This window comes from Sus scrofa, chromosome 6 (assembly GCF_000003025.6).
Source record: "Sus scrofa isolate TJ Tabasco breed Duroc chromosome 6, Sscrofa11.1, whole genome shotgun sequence".
NCBI lineage: Eukaryota > Metazoa > Chordata > Mammalia > Artiodactyla > Suidae > Sus > Sus scrofa.
Window position 1 is genome coordinate 166,296,215 of NC_010448.4, and position 22,682 is coordinate 166,318,896.

The 22,682-nt window shown below is 43.7% G+C and overlaps 1 protein-coding gene across 1 annotated transcript in view; it reads left to right on the forward strand.

Annotated features, from left to right (window-relative positions):
• Nucleotides 1-22,682, forward strand: part of ZSWIM5 (zinc finger SWIM-type containing 5) — a 187,876-nt gene that overhangs the window by 158,088 nt on the left and 7,106 nt on the right. Inside the window, exons 6-11 of the mRNA XM_021096754.1 lie at nucleotides 3,473-3,649; nucleotides 6,375-6,521; nucleotides 7,305-7,442; nucleotides 8,837-9,097; nucleotides 9,305-9,440; nucleotides 10,282-10,439. Coding sequence (XP_020952413.1) covers nucleotides 3,473-3,649; nucleotides 6,375-6,521; nucleotides 7,305-7,442; nucleotides 8,837-9,097; nucleotides 9,305-9,440; nucleotides 10,282-10,439 — 1,017 coding nt within the window. The remainder of the gene's footprint in view (nucleotides 1-3,472; nucleotides 3,650-6,374; nucleotides 6,522-7,304; nucleotides 7,443-8,836; nucleotides 9,098-9,304; nucleotides 9,441-10,281; nucleotides 10,440-22,682) is intronic.

The window sequence follows — 22,682 nt, forward strand, 5'->3', positions numbered from 1 at the left end:
CTGAAGCCTGTGCCACAGCCACAGCAACGCCAGATCCTTAACCCACTGAGCAAGGCCAGGGATCGAACCCACATCCTCACAGACACTACCTTGGGTTCTTAACCCAGTGAGCCACCCTGTGAACTCCCTTTTCCCCAGTTTTTGTTTGTGCTTCTAATTCTGAGTCCAGGCCCTCCAGTTATTCTCTAGACCCTGTTCCTTTGCTTTTATCCAGGACCTCACCCCAGGAAATATCTCCTCTCTCTCCTGCATCTGAGGTGTTTGTGGATTATTTCTGTGAGTATACAAGCACGTTGTTTTATCTTTCATTTCAAAACAAAAACAAAGTGAAACAAAAACATTCTTGTTGACCCCACAGGCCTCTCTAGCACCCTGTTTCTCTGAAGTAGTAGAAAAAAGTGATGGAATTAAGCGGAATGCTCAGGAGTTCCCATCGTGACTCAGCAGAAACGAATCTGACTAGTATCCATGAGGACGCAGGTTCGATCTCTGGCCTCGCTCAGTGGGTTAAGGAGCCGGCATTGCTGTGAGCTGTGGTGTAGGTCGCAGACATAGCTTGGATCTGGTATTTCTGTGGCTCTGGCATAGGCCAGGAGCTACAACTCCAATTTGACCCCTAGCCTGGGAATCTCCATATGCCGCAGGTGCAGCCCTAAAAGGACCAAAAGAAAAAAAAACACAAGAATAGTATGTTTTTATCTTCTGTACTTCGTCTGCTCTTTTTCTCCCTTGAACTCTCTCCAGTCAGGCTTTCATCCCTCCAGGAGGGAAACAGCTCTTGTACTGGTTACTAATGCTAACCATTGCTAAATCTAGTTCTGAGTCAGAATTTTGCTTGACCTGTCATCAGTATTTGTCCCAATTGATTTCTCTCAGAGTTCCCCAGCGGCCTAGCAGTTAAGGATCTGGCATTGTTGCTGCTGTGGCTTGGGTCACAGCTGTGGTGTGGGTTCAGTCCCTAGCCTGGGAAGTGCCACATGCTGCGGGCACGGCCAAAAAGAAATTGATCCCTCTCTCCTTCAAACACCTTTTGTCATCATATTTCCAAGACACTGCTCTCCTGATTCTCTTCACTGGCCGCTCCTGCTCAATCTCCTTTTCTCTCTCCTCCTCCTTCCAGTCTAAAATGCCAGAATACCCAAGGCTCAGTCGTCAAACCACTTTTCTTTCTATATTTACCCCTTGGTAATTGCGTTGTTTTAATAATCACCTGTATACTAACAACATCCAAATTTTGCCCAGATTTCCCTCTCACTCTAGATTTATATGTTCAGCTACCTTTCCAGTAACTTCACTTAGACATTAATAGGCATCTCAGTAGGAATTCCTGTCTTCCAAGCCCCAGAACTACTCCTCCAGCTGTCTTCCTTATCTCCATATGTGGCAAGTCTGTCCTAAAAACCTGGGGGTCATTCTGGAGTCTTCCTGTTTTCACCCCAGATCTAGTCCATGAGAAAATCCCATTGTATTACCTTTACCTTCAGAATATGTCAAGTTCATTTACTCTCATCACCTTCTCTGCTTGTTAACTCTGAACGGGTTACCATCGTCTTTCACAAATCAGGGCAGTGGCCTCCTGTTTCTCCTGCTTCTGCCCTTCCATCTTCAAGTCTGTTCTCAATAAATTGTCCTTTTAAAATGCACATCAGATCATGTACCTTCAACAGCCCAAAGCTGTCCAGTGGCTTCTCAGCTTTCCTTCATGGCCCGGAAGGCCCTCCACGATCTGGCTCCCTGGTATCTCTCTGACCTCACCTCAGGACTTTCCTCCTTGCTGATTCCGTTCTAGCTACGCCGGCCTCCTCTCTGCCCTCAAATACTCCAGATGTGCCCCCACCTCTGGTTCTTAGCACTTGCTGTTCCTTTTGCCTAGAATGCCCTTCCCTTAGTTGTATCTAAGGCTTGCTCTTCAGTACCTTGAGATCACTGTTCGAATATTACCTTATTAAAGACCACGCTGCATAAAATAATAACCCCCATCCACCACTAGCTGCCTTTCTCCCCAACTTTGCTTTAGTCTTTTCCATAGCATCCATAATCAATGTTTGCTGTGCTATATATTCATTCAGCTGTCTCTCCCCAAAAAGAATATGAGAATGTGTGTGCGTATACCTGAAACACGGCTGTACACCTGAAACTAACATGACATTGTAATCAACTATATGTCAGTAAAGGAAAAATGGAAGAGAACTGTCTCCTCTCTCCACATTTGAATGTAAAATTCATGAAGACAAGGACTGCTTATATCCTCAGCACCCAGAAGAGCACCTGCAATGGGGTGGGCACTCACTGTTTGCTGACGTCATGAAATACAAACCTGTTGGGAGCCCGATAGCCACTGTGGGCTGAACAGACCCATGGTGGATTCTCAGTTGAGCAGGCGAAGAGAGGGGCTTCACCTGTAGCCAGTAGAGGGACCGTTGTGCTTCAGCCAAAGGGCAACATGGAGGAGAAGCAATTTCAATAAACCTCGCCACTGCTGTTCTGAGGGAGGTCTGTACGCTAAGGAATATGTCAAATTCCAAAGAGATGACCAGATTCCAAGGGCTTTGGCTTAGTAGATGATAGGTTCATTTCTTTCATGTTCAGTTTGAACTCTTCGACTTTCCCTCCCAGTATTTTTGCACAGGCTCCTGGTAGATCCGCACCTCATTTGGGCATCTCTGAAAATATCTGTATTTCAGTTCTCAATCCCAAAATGGTTTTAACTCTTCTGGAAGAAAGTTAAATGAGTCTTTATGTTTTTTAAAAAAACAGTTTCTTTAAATGTCCCTTCCACGAGTCCTACTCTACGTTCATTTTATGACTGTATCTTCTGTTTGCTCTTCCCACACACCACCCTAAAGAATGGAGCTTACTTGTCTGCTCTTTCCCTGCAGCCCTTTTCCTGAAGAGAGGCGGCTTGGCAGGACTCCACGGCGAAAGCACTTTAATTAGTCTTTGTCACCATCAGGTTTTTCTTATTGGAGAACAAGGTTGTAAGCCTGCAGATACCAGTGTGATAAGGGTACAGAGCGCCTCAGCTCTCGCATCACTGTCACAGAAGTACTCAGTCTGATAAAGGGTCGTGCTGCCAATGGGACAGGTAGTGGGTTGACCAGGGAAATTACCAGCCTGCTTCTCTCTTCCTCTGGCTTCTGTAGAAGCAGTTTGTATCCTCATCATTGAGCACCTGAGTGCCACTGTCTCCTCTCTCTTTCATGCGGCTCTGGTCCTAAGAGAAATTGGTCTTCTGTGGGAGTAGAAAGGCAGCCATAGATCCATGTAGAAAGGTTCTTCCCACTGAGGGCACAGACACCCTAAAAGCGATCTGATAAAAAAGCAGCACAGCAAACACCCAGACACATGGCAGAGTGGGTGCTCTCGCTAACCACACACTGTTCTTCTGCCCACCTCCCACCCTGAAAAATACACTGGAGTGAAAGCTTCAGCTCACCCATCATTGAACCTCTGCGTTTCTTTCTTTCCCCAGATTCTTTATCCAGACCAAGACGGACAGTGTTCACTAGAGCCATTGAGGGCCGTGAATTGCATTGGCAGGACAGCCACTTACAGCGAATAATTAGCAGTGATATATATAGAGCTCCTGCCTGCCAGCAGGAGAGTGAAAGACTACTCTTTAATTCCCAAGGCCAGCCCCTGTGGCTTGGTAAGTGTGCCGATCCCACTCTAAGAATTTTAGAGCCCAGTCTCCCCTCGTGCCAGGCCTGAATGAGCCATCTGCCTGGGTACAGCAACACAACTACAATTTGGGCAATCTTCAAACAAATATTTGGGGGCCTTGACTAGAGCCTCAGTGTGTGTGTGTGTGTGTATATATGTATATCCTGAGCCATTTGCATATGTATTCAGCTGAGGTACAGTAACCTCAGAGAGAGGGATTTGCGTTCTGCTTCCCAAGTCTGGGAAGAGGAAAGGAGTTATAAGTCTCGAGGCGTGCGCACGAAGGGCACCGCCGGGCATCAGTCCGCAGGCTCTTCGCCAGCAGTTACGAAGCGACAGTATCGTCTGCCCTGAAAAGTATTTGCGAGAAAGGCATAAACTTTGAAGCTTAAATGACCCTGTGCTGGTAGCTAAGGCGCTGTCTGCATTTGCCATCAAGCTCTCTTCCCTTCTCCATTCCTGCCTTCGTCAAAACAGACCAGAGCTGGTCCCTTATGAATGTAAACCCTCCTCTGGCCTCTGTCCGTCTCCTCTTGACTTTCTCACAGAATCCCCCTTCCAAACGAGACACATTTTTAAAATATTTGTGTTCTGGGTCTGACCAGAGGACATGCATTTGTATTACCCTCTCCCAATTCTGTTCCTCTGTCGCTTACCCTGTATCTTTGTCTTCCGCAAGATCTTGCTGAATCTGGACACGGGCCTCTCTCTCTCTTAAAACCTTGGCAAAACTCACGTGGTCACTGCCTGCAGTTCCCTTGGATGATAGTTCCTCTCCTCCAGTCCTAACACTTCTAAGACGTAACAAGTATGAAAAAATATACACCTCCTTAATAAACAACGATGCGACTCAAAACAACACTGCGTATCATGCTTTGATTGTCAGACGGCCAGGAATTTTTAAATAAGGATGCTTAGGTTCTGGCGTGGGAGAGGCTGCCTGGAGATTGTCCTCTCACCCAGTACTGGTAGGAATGCAAATGCTTACAGCGTTGTAGCAACACTTATCAAAAGCCTCGAAAGTACATTCAGACCCTCTGATCTGGGAATTCTTCATCTAGGAATTTATCCTGAGCTATAATTAACTGAGAATATGCATAAAGTTATGAGGCTTATTAGAGCAGGGACATAAATAATGTACAAATGAGAAAAATTGGGAACAGCCCCCAACAATATGGGATTGATTGACTCAGTGGATGGTCTCCCTAGTCGGTGGAATGATGTGCAATCATTCTTATCGTTATGGAAGTATATTTAGGAGTTCCTGTTGTGGCTCCGTGGGTTAAGAACCCAACTGGTATCCATGAGGATGCGGGTTTGATCCCTGGCCTTGATCAGTGGGTTAAGGATCTGCCGTTGCTGCAAGCTGTGGCATAGGTCACAGATGCAGCTCGGATCTGGCATTGCTGTGGCTGTGGTATAGGCCAGTAGCTGCAGCTCCAATTCAGTCCCTACCCCAGGAACTTCCATTTGCCTTAGGTGTGGTCCTAAAAAAGGAAAAGGGAAAAAAAAAAAAGAAGTATATTTAATGATATGGTAAAATATTTGCAATGTGCTATTAATTGAAAAACCCCTACGAAACAATAATTATAATATCCCATTTTTATTAAAATTAAATACAAAAGTCTGGAGATATATATGTATTTTTTTCATAAAAAGATATAAAACTGGAAATAATGGTTATCTCTGTTTTGGGGGGGTGGTGTTTGGTTGCACCCACAGCATATGGAAGCTCCTGGGCCAGGGATCAAACCCACACCACAGCAGCAACCCAAGCTGCTGCAGTGACACAGCCAAATTATTTACCTGCTGCACCACCAGGGAACTCCTGGTTTTCTCTGATTTTTATTTTATATTTTGTTTAGATGTATTTTTAAATTTTCTGCAATTATTTCTATAAATGTTTATGTCGTGGTAAAAGACATCACAAAATAAACCATAAATCTCATTCTGGTCACTTCCCCATTCATAAGCCTTTGGAGTCCTCTCTTCTGCCTAAAGTAAATCCAAACTCCTTGGTATGACATTCCAAGCTCTTAACATTCTAGACGCTGCCTCTGCAGGCTGTCTCTAGCCACATAACCTAACTCTACCTGGAACTATCTCCCATACGCTGAAGATGTGCTATATAGAATTTTTTTATGCTCTTACTCAACTGCCTTTCCCTGTTTGCCTACCTAGTTAAAATCGTGCTTGCCTGCAAAGCATAGAGCCCAAATATTATTTTTTTCTGTCTCCATTTCTACCACATCATTTCCTTTGAACTGTTTTACAGTGGCCTGTGTATGTATCATTTGCAAGCTATTTGAGGGAAGTGACCATTTCTTACTCACGTTTATACTCCCTTTGAGCAGCATGCTACCTGGCATTTAATAGGTTCTCAGGAAACAAAAGACGGATGAAGGAAGGAAGGCTTTCCCTTTATCAAGGCAGTTAGTTGCTACATTGGGTTCCCATAGTACAAGTTCCTAGTTGTGTGTCCCTTTCTCCTCCAAGCTGTGGCACCGAGGCTGCAAGGTGTCTCCTTGGAGATAGTGCCTGTGACTTATTCAGCTTTATATCCCTAAAAGGTAAAATACAGTTTCTGCTACACAGTAAATGTCAGGTCAAATTTGAGGAGCTGAACTGAACACAGCCTCCCTTTGTCAAGCATGAATTTTCCTAATTTAAAAATGTATCTCAAACAAAAGTATTTTCTTCTCATCTGGTAGAGCATGTGCCTACAGCCTGTGCTCGGGTTGATGCCCTGCGTTCCCACGGTTACCCAAAAGAGGCTCTCAGACTCACAGTGGCCATTATCAATACTCTGCGGTTGCAGCAGCAGCGACAGCTGGAAATCTACAAGCATCAGAAGAAAGGTAGAGTGATCAGGAGCCATCGTCACGCCTTAGGCTGAAGCTGACAAGGACCCTCTGGGGCTGCAAGGCCTAGTACTTAATTTTCATTGAGTTTCACGGTGTGGCAGGGGCTGGAGATTCCAGGTCCTTCTCCCTGCTGTGTGGAATGCCTCGGTTTACGTCTGTGAATCTCAGATTTCTTATCTGTAAAATGGGAGTGGTAATGCTGGCCTGCCTCTCTCATAGAGCAGTTAGGCCCACTAAGATCTGGTATGAGAAGACCCTTTTTAAACTCAATACTGGAGTTCCCGTCATGGTGCAGTGGTTAACGAATCGACTGGGAACCATGAGGTTGCGGGTTCGGTCCCTGCCCTTGCTCAGTGGGTTAACGATCCGGCGTTGCCGTGAACTGTGGTGTAGGTTGCAGATGCGGCTCGGATCCCGCATTGCTATGGCTCTGGCGTAGGCTGGTGGCTACAGCTCCGATTCGACCCCTATCCTGGGAACCTCCATATGCCGCGGGAGCGGCCCAAGAAATGGCAAAAAGACAAAAAAGAAAAAACTCAATGCTATGTCTAAGCGTTGAGTGGGTGCTGTCAGCAGGCAGTCTAAATGCATGCCACCTGGCCTTAAAGCTGGCTAAGAGCTTGTGACCAGCCTCATCAACCCAAGGCAGGACAGTGAGGGAAGCTTTACTTTGAGTCTCAGGGCCAGCGCCTGAAAGAGACTGATGAAGAGCCCGGGCAGGGACAGAGAGCACTGTGTCACTGTCACTCTCTAAAACTTTGTCCTGCTTGTTTCCAGAACTGTTGCAGAGAGGAACCACAACCATCACAAACCTGGAAGGCTGGGTGGGCCACCCACTGGATCCCATCGGCTGCCTGTTTCTCACTTTGACGGAGGCCTGCCGCCTGAATGATGATGGTTATCTGGAAGTGTCAGGTACAGGGGGCAGCCTGAAGCAAGCTACAACTGCCCTTTGGAGCCCTCTCCTCCCTGACAGAGGCTGGTTTACCCCTCCTGCAGCCTCTTTGTCTCTCATCCAGACTAGCGCTTTCCTTGGGATTGCTCTTTCCCACCCTGTGGCCTGGCCCTGTCCCACTCACCCATTTTACTTTGCCAGCCTCAGCCTTCCTTCGTGCCTCTCACCTCCCCACTGGGTGAGTGCCTGGAGAGTCATCCAAGGGGAATAAGAAGAGCTAGAGGGGTTTGAGGAGTCAGAGGCCACGTCCTCAGGGCATCTGGAAGTGGGAAAGAATTTCCATCAGGAGTGTGTGTACATTCCCCGCCGTCACATAATACTGTCGTGTTCCCCTCGAATGTTCTCCTTCTTGGTGGTCTCGTACCAGTTTTGCAAATGTGAAATCAAAGGAAAGTAGTTTGATGGCGCCTCAGCGTAGCAAGGACCTGAGACAGAATTGGCTCCTCCTTCCTCCGTGCCATCACTATATTGCATACATACATCTGTTGTATTTAGGACACTGCATTGCGGTTTATTTACAAGTGAGTAGCTCTCCCTAAAGGGTCAGGTCCCTCACAGCAGAAGTGATGGCCTCCTTGTCTTTGGGATCCCAGCTCTTAGTGTCACACTTCTCATTTAGTTGTCTTCCGTAAATATTTACCAGATGGATGAAGGCAGACAGGAGAGAAGTTAAGCCTGACTTTTAAACCTGTGCTCTCTTCTTGAAACTTTGATTCCAAAGGTGGAACATATAAAGTAATAATAATATAGAAGTTGCAAGTGTTACAAAAGTAATGGTTCAACTGCATGCATTCCGATTTCTCCGGGTAGAGATACAGGAGTGGCCCCAGTGCAGGCCAGGACGGCCCTGTCCTCCCTCTCATCACCTGGAAAGGGAATCCTCATCCTTGCCCTGTTTCATATGCACAGTGGCACTTATTACGTCTTGAAAACCTGAGATGGTTTGGGATTATTCACCACAGACATACACTCAGCTCTTGCCATATTCCAAGCCCTGGAGGCACCTTGGGCAATAGGGTAATGTCTCTTTCCTTTAAAGTACTTACGTTCTAGTGAGAGAGATAGGCAAAGACAGAGATAATTAGAGTATTACCTAACATTCTAGCAAAAGATTAGTATAATGTATACTTCCCCAACTGGCCTAGCCAGTTCATTTGTTAGGAAGGAGCCTGGGAATCTTTGTAACCCTATGTAACCTTTTTTCAGTATGTTTTATTTTTCTTACTGTTCTGGTGTTTGATTCAGCTTCCCTGTGTTAGCCCTTGACCATGCTGTATACCAAAGTGGGAGGGGGAGAGAGGCTGAAAAACCCATGGGCTCTGACTTAATGTATCTGGTGCCCTGTTGTCCTCAGATATGAATGAAAGCAGACCCCCTGTGTACCAGCATGTGCCTGTGGCTGCAGGCAGCCCAAATGGCAGTGAGTCCTACCTGTCCTTGGCCCTGGAAGTTGCTCTAATGGGGATGGGTCAACAGAGGGTGATGCCCGAAGGCCTCTATGCACAGGACAAGGTGTGCCGCAATGAGGAGCAGCTCCTGAGTCGACTTCAAGAGCTGCATCTGGATGATGAGCTCGTGCAAACACTGCAGAAACAGTGCATCTTACTACTGGAAGGTAAGTAGAGAAGAAGCTGTGGTCCCTTGTGTCTTTAGCCTGTGACTCTGGGTTCCCTTCTCTGAGTGCAGACACAGCAACATTTTTGACAAAGTGTAGTGAAGATTCCATGGCCAGCAAACACAAACGGGATCCTAGGACTCAAGTCCAGGCAGGCAGATGAAGGCATACAGATAAATGACTGGCTGGCTTATCGTCTTCCTGCAGGAGGCCCCTTCAGTGGTCTGGGAGAAGTCGTCCACCGAGAGAGTGTTCCCATGCATACTTTTGCCAAGTATTTGTTCTCAGCTCTGCTTCCTCACGATCCAGACCTGTCCTACAAATTAGCCTTACGTGCCATGAGGTGGGTAGCCCTTTCCTAGCCCACATGCCTCCACCATAGCAGAAGTCTCCCTTGGTCTTTTTCTTTGTTTATCTCACTTTCTTCTCTTTCCCTCTTCCTCTATGCTATTGGACCTGCCACCAGTCTGCCCTAAAATGGTTCAGATATGTTCATATGATCTAGGATTCCTATCTGGGATGCCTTGCTGGTGACACACTTGCTCCCTGGCTGTATTCTCAGTGGGTTGTCTGAGGAAGTTCCCGAGACTTTACCAGATATGGAATACCCAAGACCTGAGTCTCTTTGTTCTGGGGCCAGTTTGGCAGCCTCGCAAAGGGCGCAAGCCCTTCCAGGCCTAACTGAATCATGGTTCCCAGGCGTAGGTCACCAGATACATCCGAGAAGGAGAAATGAGTCTCTGTCAAAATTTGAGAACAGTGAGCTCTGGGCATCCTGTTTCCAAACCAGACTAGGATCCTGGGTTCAAGCAGGTGGACCTCTAGGATGCAGCAGACCACACAGAAGAATTTCAGTTAGACTGTAAGACCAAGAGAGCTCCTCAGCTCAACCAGAAAGCACTGTGCAGGTTTACTTGGCATATATTTCTCATACTTTTAAAATCTTATGACTTTCGAACTGCCTTTCAAACCTATTTGCAATAAGAACTATCCAGCTTGAGTTCTACAAGTGCCAGGAACCCACCTCATATTAAGTACAGCACCATAGGTTTGAAATCCTTCCAAGTTCTTCATTAACCCTTTCCTGCCAGGTTCCTCCCCAGTAAAGAGAACAAGCTTCTCTAAGGTGGCTCAGAATGGCAAGGGTCTGGGTGGTAGCTGATGACTCTCCCTGGGTCTTCTAGGTTACCTGTTCTAGAAAACTCAACTTCTGCAGGCGACACTTCCCACCCTCACCATATGGTATCTGTGGTGCCCAGCCGTTACCCTCGCTGGTTCACGCTTGGACACTTGGAATCCCAGCAGTGTGAACTGGCCTCCACCATGCTGACTGCTGCCAAAGGTGAGCATAGAGAGACCTCAGGCCCCAGCACCCCCAGGGCTGCCCAGTGGTGGCCTGTCAGAGGCTTAGCCTGCAGTCTCCCGAAGAAGAGAAGCTGTTTGCCCTCCTGTGAGCACCAAGAGCGAGAGGGATCCCCGCTTTGATTGCTGCCATTAGAATGAATACCTGAGGGAGTTCCTCTCATGGCGCAGTGGTTAACGAATCCGACTAGGAACCATGAGGTTGCGGGTTCGATCCCTGACCTCCTCAGTGGGTTGGGGAGCTGGCATTGCCGTGAGCTGTGGTGTAGGTTGCAGACGCCGCTCAGATCCCACATTGCTGTTGCTGTGGCGTAGGCCAGCGACTACAGCTCTGATTAGACCCCTAGCCTGGGAACCCCTGATTAGACCCCTAGCCTGCGGGTGCAGCCCTAGAAAAGACAAAAAAGAAAATAGAATGAATACCAGAGTCCCAGCTGGAGTTTTCCTGTAGTTACTGTTTGTAGGACTCAGTACAGAGCGTGAGGCCGTCTTTAAGGTAACTTCCAATCTACTTTTCCGTAAGGTCGCTTTACCTTTTTAAGCCTCCGGTTTAAAATCTCTAAGATGAAAATCATTGTCAATGACCTGTCAGCTTCCAGGCCATTGGAAGATCCAGTAAAGTGATGACTAAGATGGAGTTCCACATCCCTTTACGGATTTGAGAGTTTAGGATTCTTCCAGGACCCTGGGTCAAAAGATAGGCAGTCCAGCATGACTCAGGCTTTTAAAAGCTCTCATACTCCAAGTTATCTATGTAGGTTTCATCACAAAGAAAAGTGAAAACAAGCCCCTGAGAAGTTACAGTAAAATACTAGCTGTTAAGTATAGACTGTGAGTATTTTTCTCCTACCAGGAAATTACATGGATTCTTTTAAAGCATTTTTAAAATTTCAAGTAACTTTTATGTCTTCTTATTGCAAAAAAAAAAAAAAAAAAAAAGTATGCTCATTGTAGAAAAGATAAAAAATGCAGATAAATCGTATAAAAGAGATCAATAAATTGGAGTTGCTGATGTGGCACAGCAGGATCTGCGGTGTCTTGGGAGCACCGGGACACAGGTTTGATCCCCAGCCCGGCACAGTGGGTCAAGGATTTGGTGTTGCCGCAGCTCCAGCTTAGGTCACAACTTTGGCTCAGATCTGATCCCTGGCCTGGGAACTCAAAATTAAAAATTTTAAAAATAAAACAATTGTAAAAGTGATCAATAAGCCAGTACAAAAACTGAACAAAGAATATGATCAGACAGTTTACAGAAAAGAAGATGCAAAATACTTTTAAATAATTTAAATGCCTGGCCTCACTTGAGAAATACAAATTAAATTACCCCAAGATAACATTTTCACAGATCTTTTTGGCAAAAATAGTAAGTTTGACAGTAGGCATCCACGTAGGAAATGGAGGTGGCAGTGGCCTGGCATGGGGTGTCAGATTCTGGATAAGGGTAAGATTCAGGATAAGGATGGCTGCGGATCTAAGATGCTTAGTGAACCTCAAGTACAAGAAATAGGAAGAAAACTGTATCAAGACCCATAAGCAGACTGCTTAAAACCAGTGATAGAAGAGAAAGTCTTACAAGCAAAAGAGGGGAAAAATGCACATTATATACAAAGGACAAAAGATACGTATGAGAGCAGGTTTCACATTAGAAGCAATGTAAGCCATAAGACAATGGAGAAAAATCTTTAAAGTACTTTTAAAAAAAAAACTTGACTTAGAATTCTGTACCAATGAAAATCTTTCAAAAACAAAAGTGAAGATATTGGTAAAAAAATTATCAATATCAAGAATGAGAAATATGACACCCCAGCACAAAGAATGAAAATGATGATAAGGGAATTCCCATTGTGGCTTAGCAGTAGCGAACCCAGCCAGTATCCATGAGGGCACGTGTTCAATCCCTGGCCCAGCTCAGTGGGTTAAGGATCTGGCATTGCCATGAGCTTCAGTGTAGGTCACAGATGCTGCTCTGACCTGGTGTTGCTGTGGCTCTGGCATAGGCCAGCACTTGCAGCTCTGATTTAACCCCTAGCCTGGAACTTCCATGTGTCGCGGTTGTGGCCCTAAAAATATAAATAAATAAAATGATAATGAGGAGGTCCCGTTGTGGCTCAGAGGGTTAGGACACTGTCTCTGTGAGGACGCAGGTTCAATCCCTGGCCTCGCCCAGTGGATTAAGGATCCTGTGTTGCCACAAGCTGCAGCATAGATCACAGGTGCAGCTTGGATCTGGTGTTGCTGCGGCTATGGCGGAGGCCTCAGCTGTAGCTCCAGTTTGACCTCCAGCCCAGGAATTTCCATATGCTGCAGGTGTGGCTGTAAAAAAATAATAATAAGGGAATATTATGAACAACTTTATGCTAATAAATGAAATAGACTAATTTCTTGATAGACACAAACTACCAAAGCTCACTCAAGAATAAAGAAGATAGAAGCCTGTTGTAGCTGAGTAGTAACAACCCCAGCTAGTATCCATGAGGATGCGGGTTCAATCCCTAGCCTTGCTCAGTGGGTTCCAATCCAACATTGCCGAGGGCTGTGGTATAGGTCACAGATGTGGCTTGGATCTGGTGTTGCTGTGGTTGTGGTGTAGGCCAGCGGCTGTAGCTCTGATTCAACCCCTAGCCTGGGAACGTTCATATGGCACAGGTTCGCCATAAAAAGAAAAAAATTTCAAAAAGAATAAGACAATGAAGAAGTGCAAAAAAAGAATAAATAAGAATAAGCTAAGTATATACCCAAAAGAACTGAAGACATGGACTTAAACAGATATCTGTTTACCAACATTAATAGCATTATTCATAGTAGCCAAAAGTTGGAAGTAATTCAAGTATCCATCAACAGATGAGGAGTTCCCATCGTGGTGTAGTGGTTAACGAATCCAACTAGGAACTATGAGGTTGCGGGTTCGATCCCTGCCCTTGCTCAGTGGGTTAAGGGTCTGGCGTTGCTGTGGCTCTGGCGTAGGCCAGTGGCTACAACTCTGATTAGACCCCTAGCCTGGGAACCTCCATATGCCTTGGGAAGCAGCCCTAGAAAAGGCAAAAAGACCAAAACAAAAAACAATCAACAGATGAATAAACAACATGTAGTATGTACATACACTAGGATATTCTTTGGCCATGAAAGAGGAATGGAATTCTGACACATGCTACAACATGGATGAGCCTTGAAAACATTCTTCTGAGTGAAACAAGCCAGATGCACGAAGACAGACATTGTATGAGTTCCTTATATGGGGTGTCGAGAATCGTCACGTGAATAAATTTGAGTGGATGCTAGGCTAGTGGTTGAATATTTGACGAGGAACAGAATATTTGCATAAGTCTTAAAGTATCTCTCCACAAAATATTATCCGTCATAAAGGGAAGAAGTGTAACTCTACCATAGAGTGGATAAAAATGCCAGACACCACTTGAATGTAGTGGTCACAGTTAATATCAGAAATTCATAGAACCAGAACGTAGACTAGAGGAAACGCACAAAGCAGAAAATAGGGTAGAGACGCTGGGGAAAGATGTTACTATTTAATGGGATAATGAGGGAGTTCTGGAAATGGATAGTGGTATGGTTACCTGACAATGTGAATGTATTTAATGTCACTGAATTGTATCCTTAAATGGTTAAAATGGCAAGTTTTATGTATGTTTTACCATTTAAAAGAATAAATAGAAATCAAGTTGGTAGTTAAAAACCTTCCCACAAAGAAATTCCAGGCCTAAATGGCTTCACTGGTAAATTCTACTAAAGATTTAAGGAAAACATAACAGTTCTGTAAAAAAACTCTTGAAAAAATTGAAGAGGAGGAAATATTTCCCAGTTCAGTCAATGAAGTCAGCATTATCCTGATACCAAAGCCAGCTGAAAATCATTATAAAAGAGAAAACTCAGATGAATATCTCTCATGAGCATAGGTGTAAAAATTCTTAATAAAAAATGTTGCTGTGGCTCTAGTGTAGGCTGGTGGCTACAGCTCCGATTCGACCCCTAGCCTGGGAAACTCCATATGCTGTGGGAGTGGCCCAAGAAATGGCGACAAAAAAAAAAAAAATTAAAACTCAATCACTGTATTTCACCATACTGATAGAGTAAAAAAAGAATACCCACGTGATTTTCTCAGTGATACAGAAATAGCATTTGATCAAATCTAACATTTATTTCTCATAAAAACAATCGAAACTCTCAACAAACTAGAAGTAAAAGAGAACTTCCTCAGATGGTGAAGGGCGTCTGTGGTGCAGCTACCCTCAGACTCAGTGGTTAAAAGAGTAACTGTGTCTTCCTAACATCAAGAACAAGGCCAAGAGGTTTGCTTCCGCCTCGTCTCTTTCCGCATCATACTGATGGCTCTAGCCAGTGCAGTGAGACGCTAAAAAGAAGTAAAAGGTATTCAAATTAGAAAGAAGCAGCAGAACTGTCCTTATTCTCTGAAAACATGGTTGTCTATGTAGAAAATCCTATGGACTCTGCAAAACCTATTAGAACTAATAGTAAGTTTAGCAGTGTTTCCGGATACAAGATCAGCATACCAAAATCAATGGTATTTCAGTATACCAGCAATGAACAATCAGAAATTGAAGTTTTTTGAGTTATCATTGTAATAACATCAAGAGAACATGAAACACAAGAATAAACCTAACAAAAGATGTACAAGACCAATACGGTGAAAAACATAAAACGTTGCTGAGAGATATTAAAGAAGACCTAAAAAAAATGGGACACGCTGCGCCCATGGATTGGAATAGAATTAAGATGTTGATTCTCAGAGTTGCCACTGTGGCACAGCGGGTTGAGAACCCGGCATTGTCTCTGCAGCAGCATAGTTTCAGTCCCTGGCAGGGCACAATAGGATAAGGATCCAGCGTTGTGGCCGCTGTGCAGCTGCAGCTCAGATTTGATGCCTGGCCCCGGGAACTTCCTTATGCCGCAGGTGTGGCCAGGAAAGAAAAAAAAAAATGTTGATTCTCTTCATATTGGTGTGTGATTCAGTGAGATCCCAAGCAAATTTTGGGCAGAAATTGATAATCTCGTTCTGAACTTAGCATGGAAATTCAAAGGACCTAGAGAAGACAAAAACAGCTTTGCAAAAGAAATATAAAGCGGGAGGACTAACACCTCCTGATTTCAAGATTTATTATGAAGCTGTAGTAATCCGTACAGGGTTATTCGTATAAAGAAAGATAAATAGATGAGTGAAAGAAAGTAGAGTCCCAAAATATACCCTCACATGTATGGTCAGTTTATTTCAATAAAGGGGCCAAAGCCAATTCAGTTGAGAAAAAGGACGGTCTTTCAGCAAATGGTGCAACCTAAACAAAAATCACCTCATGATGGATCAAGGATCTAAATGTAAAAGCTAAAACTGGAGTTCCCGTCGTGGCGCAGCGGTTAACGAATCCGACTAGGAACCATGAGGTTGCGGGTTCGGTCCCTGCCCTTGCTCAGTGGGTTAAGGATCCGGCGTTGCCGTGAGCTGTGGTGTAGGTCGCAGACGCCGCTCGGATCCCGCGTTGCTGTGGCTCTGGCGTAGGCTGGCAGCTACAGCTCCGATTCGACCCCTAGCCTGGGAACCTCCATATGCCGTGGGAGCGGCCCAAGAAATAGCAAGAAGACAAAAAAAAAAAAAAACTAAAACTATAAAACTTTTAGAAGGAAACACAGGATAAAATCATTTTCATTTTTAGTTAAGCAAAGATTTCTTAGATATAACAGTAAAAGCACAATCCATAAAAAAAAGTCTTACAACTTAGCAAAATCAAGAACGTCTGCTCTGTGAAAGTCCCTATGAAGAATGAAAAGAAAAGATAGAGGAGTTAGGTAGTGGTCTCGTGGTGAGGACTCAGCATTTTTACCACAGCGGCCCGGGTTCAGTCCCTGGTCTGGGAACTGAGATCTCACATCAAGCTGCTTCACACAGCGGCAAAGAAAAGAAAAGAAAAAGAATGCAAAGATAAGCCACAGACAGGGAGAAATATTTGCAAAGCATATCTCATGAAGGACTTGCATTCAGAATATGTAAAGAACTCTCACTAATAAGAGAGTGAACAATGCTTTTTTTCAAATGGACAAATATCTGAAGAAATATTCCACCAGAGATCCTCTGCTGGGAAGCAAGCACATGAAAACCTGCCCAATACCATTAGTCCTTAGAGAAATGGAAATTAAAGCCACAATAAGAGAAAGGCTAAAATTTTAAAAACAAACAGGAGTTCCTGTCGTGGCTCCGTGGAAATGAATCTGACTGGCAGTCCATGAGGACTCAGGTTTGATCCTGGCCTCACTCAGTGGGTTAAAGGACCCAGTGTTGCCGTGAGCTGTAGTGTAAGTCACAGATGTGGCTTGGATCTGGCATTGCTGTGGCTGTGGCGTATAGGCCAGCAGCTGCATCTCCAATTCAGCCCCTATCCTAGGAACCTCCATATGCTATGAGTGCAGCCCTAAAAAGACAAAAATAATAATTTTTCTTAAAAAAAGCAGCCATATCAACGACTGGCACGGATGTAGAGCAGCTGGAACTGTCATACACTGCAGGTAGGAACATAAGTTGTACAACCACCTTGGTAAACCATTTGTCAGTTTCTTAAAAAGTTAAGTAGACACTTACACATTTGGTCCTGCCATTCCACTGATCGGGTGTTACCCGAAAGAAAGGAAAGTATATACCGGTACAAAGACTTTAGCATGAGTGTTCATAGGAGCTTTGTTTTTAACCACAAACTGGAACCACTCCAAGTATCCATCAAGAGGTGAATGGGTTAAAACCTGATACAATTACACAGTGACATCACACTTGGTAATAAAATGGAATGACTTATTGATACTGCAACCTGAATGAACCTCAGAATAATTATACTGAGTGAAAGAAGCTAGACCAAAGGAAGCAGTGTCTACTGTGTTATTCTATTTATGTAAAATTCTAGAAAGGCACACTGTAGTGACAGTAGGAAGATCAGCAGTTTCCTGGGAATGGGGCCTGGGCAGGCCAGGACCGAAGGGAAGGAAGAGTGACTAAGGGTGACAAGGAAGCTTTGAGGGCGATTAATATGTTCGTTATCTTGATTGTGATAGTTTCTTAGAGGCGTACATTTGTCAAAATTGATCAAATTGTGCTTTTTAAATATGCGTTGATGATTGTATCAGTTAACATACCTCAGTAAGTCTTTAAATAAATATATTGATTAGTAGTGATAGCAACTGTTTATAACCCATTGAATAAAATAGGTACCCATGAGTTTTATGCTGATATGAGGAAATAAATGAGCAGAGTGGAATGCCAAATGATTATTACAGAAGGAATGATCAAATGAGAATATAACATTTGGCAACTATATAATACTTAATTCAGCCTAGAAACATAAATGGATAATAAAACTAGCTGATGAACTTTTGATGAGGGATATTTACTTAGTCTCAAAAGCATCTCCCCACAGAATTCCCATCATGGCGTAGCGGAAACAATCCGACTAGGAACCATGAGGTTGCGGGTTCGATCCCTGGCTTCGCTCAGTGGATTAAGGATCTGGCGTTGCCGTGAGCTGTGGTGTAGGTCACAGACGTGACTCGGATCCGGCGTTGTTGTGGCTGTGGTGTAGGCCAGCAGCTGTAGCTCCAATTAGACCCCTTGCCTGGGAATCTCCATATGCTGCAGGTACAGCCCTAAAAAAAAAAAAAAAAAAAAAAAAAAAATCTCCCCACAAAATACTTGTCCGTCATAAAGAAAAAAATGTGTAAGTACAGGAGAGAAAGCTAGCAGGCATCACTTTTGATCAGGTGATCACAACTAATATCCACTAATGGGTTAAGTCAGAATCACTTATTACCTAACAGGAAGCAATAAAGAATCAGTTATCACTTCTCTGATATTACATCAAAAATGCGAACCTCCATCTAATCATGAGGAAATATCAGGCATAATCAAATTGAAGGACATTCTGCAAAATAACTAGTCTGGGGAGTTCCTTGCTGGTCTAGGAGTTTGGACTTGGTGCTTTCACCACTGGTGGACCAGGTTTGATCTCTGGTCTGGGAACTGAGATCAAGCAGCTGCCTGCTGTAGCCCAAAAGAAAAATAAAAAATAGAAAATAACTAATATGCAAAGGTATCAAGTCATGAATGCCAAGGGAAGACCAAGGCGTTTTTCCAAATTGTCAGAGGCTGAGGAGACATACTAATATTAGACAGACCACGTGTTTGATGGTTGTGTTGCAGATATGGAGAAAAATGTCCTTATCTGGCAGAAACAGACTTCAGTATTCAGGGGTGATGGGTATCAAAATCAGTTACTTTCAAATGGTTGGGTGGGACAGAAAAATGATGCTTGTAGTCGTCTTGAAAGTTTGAAATTATCTCAAAATAAAACATTTTTGGTAAGACACTGTGTTTGCAAAGGTGTAGAGTGGGAGTGTAGATTAGTAATGCTTTGTGGAAGGCATTACAGCATATGTATCAAAATTACAATGTGCATCTCCTTTGATCCAGCAGTTTCACATCCAGGATTTTACCTTAAATTTTACATTTGTACACATGAACAAATTTATTCACTCCAACCTTGTTTGCAATTATAAAATATTTGAAACATTCTAAATAGCCATCAGTAGGAAGCTGGTTGAATATGTTGCTTTAGGTCCAAAATCTCTTACATGGAATTCCAAAATCTGAGAAGCTCTGAAAATCCAAACTTTTCTTTTCCTAAGGTGGCAGCCAAACCTTGCCTCAACTCACATGAGGCGTTACTTGTTTCTTAACACTCTTAGTCACAGACATCTCTGCTGCTCACTAATATTGTGTTGCCTTTTTTGTTTAGATGGTTGTTGTTTTGTCAGTTTGAGTTTAATTGTCCTGTAAAAATGTCCAAAAAACTGAAGATACTCCCATGGGTAAGAATAAGAAAGGGAAGCATCTGTCATTATCAATAGTATAGAAAATAGAGTTAGTACAGAAGCTTGATCAGGTGTGTCTGTGAGACATCGTACTAAAGCATCAGGTGTGGAGGAGCTCCCTTGTTGAGGATGTGGTGGTGTCACCGCTATGGCTCTGCTTACAGCTATGGTGCAGGTTACCCCTGGCCTGGTAACTTCTACATGCCCTGGTCATGGCCAAGAAAACACCTTTGGGAGTTGACACCACGTGTGACCTAAAATAGCAGAAAGACAAAGTCTTCACGTTTTTTAGGGTAACAATGACCAGGACTAATGGAGAAGAGAGAGTTTTTCAGAGGGCAAAAAATAATACGGACATGACCGTGATTGAATGGATTCCGCAGTGAAGCAGTGTGAATATGCCACTGACTGCTTTGTTTTGGAAACAAGCTAGATTACGCCATGAAGTACCCAGTCTTTAAGGTGCCTATAAAATTTCAGGAGATCACTGGCTGCAAAAATTTCAGAAGCATCATGGTGTGAAATATCTGGACAGCTATGATTTTTAAAAAAGCTTCTTTTCATGATGTAGATGAAAATTATATTTCCAATATAAGATAATTTTTAATTATTGGAAACATGGGTACACTGCTGATGAAACAACTCTATTCTCTTTTAAAATAAAAAAAAAAAAAACATTAAGAGTGGTTGATGAGCAAACAAGACGTTTTAAGGACTCTAAGCACAGCTTGAAAGTTATGGAATGTGTTAATGCAGCAGATAGGTAAAACTAAAAAAAGCCAACATCCAGAGTTCCTGTCGTGGCTCATTGGTTAACGAATCCGACTAGGATCCATGAGGTTGTGGGTTCGATCCCTGGCCTTGCTCAGTGGGTTAAGGATCCGGCGTTGCCGTGAGCTGTGGTGTAGGTCTCAGACATGGCTCGGATCCTGCGTTGCTGTGGCTCTGGCGTAGGCCAGTGGCTACAGCTCCGATTCGACCCCTAGCCTGGGAACCTCCATATGCCACGGGAGCGGCCCAAGAAATAGCAAAAAGACAAAAAAAAAAGAAAAAAGAAAAAGCCAACATCCAGGATATTTCCAAAGTTGTTTGTGGGAGTTCTTTGTGGCACAGTGGGTTAAGGATACAGCGTTGTCGCTGCTGTGGCACTAGTTCCATCCATGGCTTGGAAACTGCCACATGCCACAGCTACAAGAAAAAAGTTGGAGTTCCTGCTGTGGTGCAATGGGATTGGTGGCTTATCTGGAGTGCTGGAATGCAGGTCCGATCCCTGGCCCAGCACAATGCGTTCAGGGATCCGCCGTTGCCGCAGCTATGGTATAGGTTGCAACTGCAGCTCAGATCTGATCCCTGGCTTGGAAACTCCGTATGATGTGGGGCAGCCAAAAAGGGAAGAAAAAGAGTTTACAAGGATGACATAATGCCATTTGCAGCAACATGGATGGAACTAGAGAATCTCATACTGAGTGAAGTGAGCCAGAAAGACAAAGGCAAATACCATATGATATCACTTATAACTGGAATCTAATATCCAGCACAAATGAACATCTCCTCAGAAAAGAAAAACATGGACTTGGAGAAGAGACTTGTGGTTGCCTGATGGGAGGGGAAGGGAGTGGGAGGGATCGGGAGCTTGGGCTTATCAGACACAACCTAGAATAGATTTACAAGGAGATCCTGCTGAATAGCATTGAGAACTATGTCTAGATACTCTTGTTGCAACAGAAGAAAGAGTGGGGGAAAAACTGTAATTGCAATGTATACATGTAAGGATAACCTGACCCCGTTGCTGTACAGTGGGAAAATAAAAAATAAAAAAAAGAGTTTACAGTTTATTTGTCAGTATATAAGCAAGAAATGATGAGTAATTGAAGAGCTGTTTGTACCCGGCTCAAGAATCTGTACCAGCGGCATGAGCTCGTCTCACATAAGCTAGAGTGGGAGACAACCATGCTTGCTCCTGGACCACTGTGCCACTCATACCCGTCGTGAGTGTCTCCTGACCAAGAAACTATGCTGCCAATGAAGAGCAACTCTAATTTTTTTTTTTTTTAATTTTCATACTGTATCCTTGCAGCAGGTTAACTTCCAGGTCTTCCTGAAAGAGTTATTGCAGAAGCTTGATCAGGTGTACCTTGGCAATGTCATTCACATACTTGCTGCTACTTGGGATGATTGATAAATACTGGGCAGAGATTTCGGCTTACAGTAATGTTTGAAAGTGAACTTGTACAGAAAGATTTGGAATGGTTCTGTGTCACTCATGACAAGATACGTAGTCTCATTATTTACACTGAAAGTCATTTGGGTAAAAGTCTAAATAAGTCAGAGCCTTGCTACTCAAACTGTGGTCAGTAGACAAGCAGCATTAGCATGACTTGGAAGCTTGTTAGAAATGCCAGTTCCCAGACCCAACTCCATACCTACTGCATCAGAATCTCTGTGGGTGTTGTTCAGGAACCTTAGGTTTTAACACATTCTTCAAATGATTTTTATGACTACTAAGGTAGAAGCACTGAGTTAGAACAAGCTGACAATGAAAAAATACTGAATGCCATAACGTGCATCCCTGTTGTACATTCCTTGCAAGGTAGAAAAATTGCTAAAAGAGTATTACCCCAAATAAGGCTGGTGAGGCTAAGAATGATGACAATGATGAAATGTTACACAGGTGGAAAAAAAATCTCTAGACAATATGGGGGGATGTTTAAGCAGTCAACTGGCCTTGAATAACATACATTTACCAGGAAAAAAGACATTGTACTTGCTTCCTTAATCTGAAGAGACTGCTTATATAGAAATCTACATGAAAGAAACACATTATCCTAGATCTACACCTTTTTCATTTTTATTATTTTTTGGCCGCACCCACGGCATGTGGAAGTTCCCAGGCCAGGGATCAAACCCACACCACAGTAGTGGCCTGAGCCACAGCAGTGACAACACCAGATACTCACCCACTGAGCCACCAGGGAACTCTGATCTACACCTTTTTTAAAGCCATCTCTTGTAGTGTTGCTTCATCATTAAATAATCCCGTCACTAAATACCCAGCTCTAATCTTTGTGGACAATAATAGCAATGCAAATGAAGCCCCTTGTCCAATACCCTAAAGAAACCAGGTGTGTGTTTGCGTGTGTACAGATACTTAGCTTGGTTTGAGGTTTTATGGAATATTTTCCTTAGAAACAAAGAGTACCAAGTATTTATGGTCTATAGCATACTATTTCATTTATCAGTTTATCACTGTATCAAAAAACTATAATATTAATTTTGCTATTTATCATAGCTAGTGTACAAATAGTAAAGTGTTTAATTATGGGGTGCTGCCCCAGACTTGAAAAAT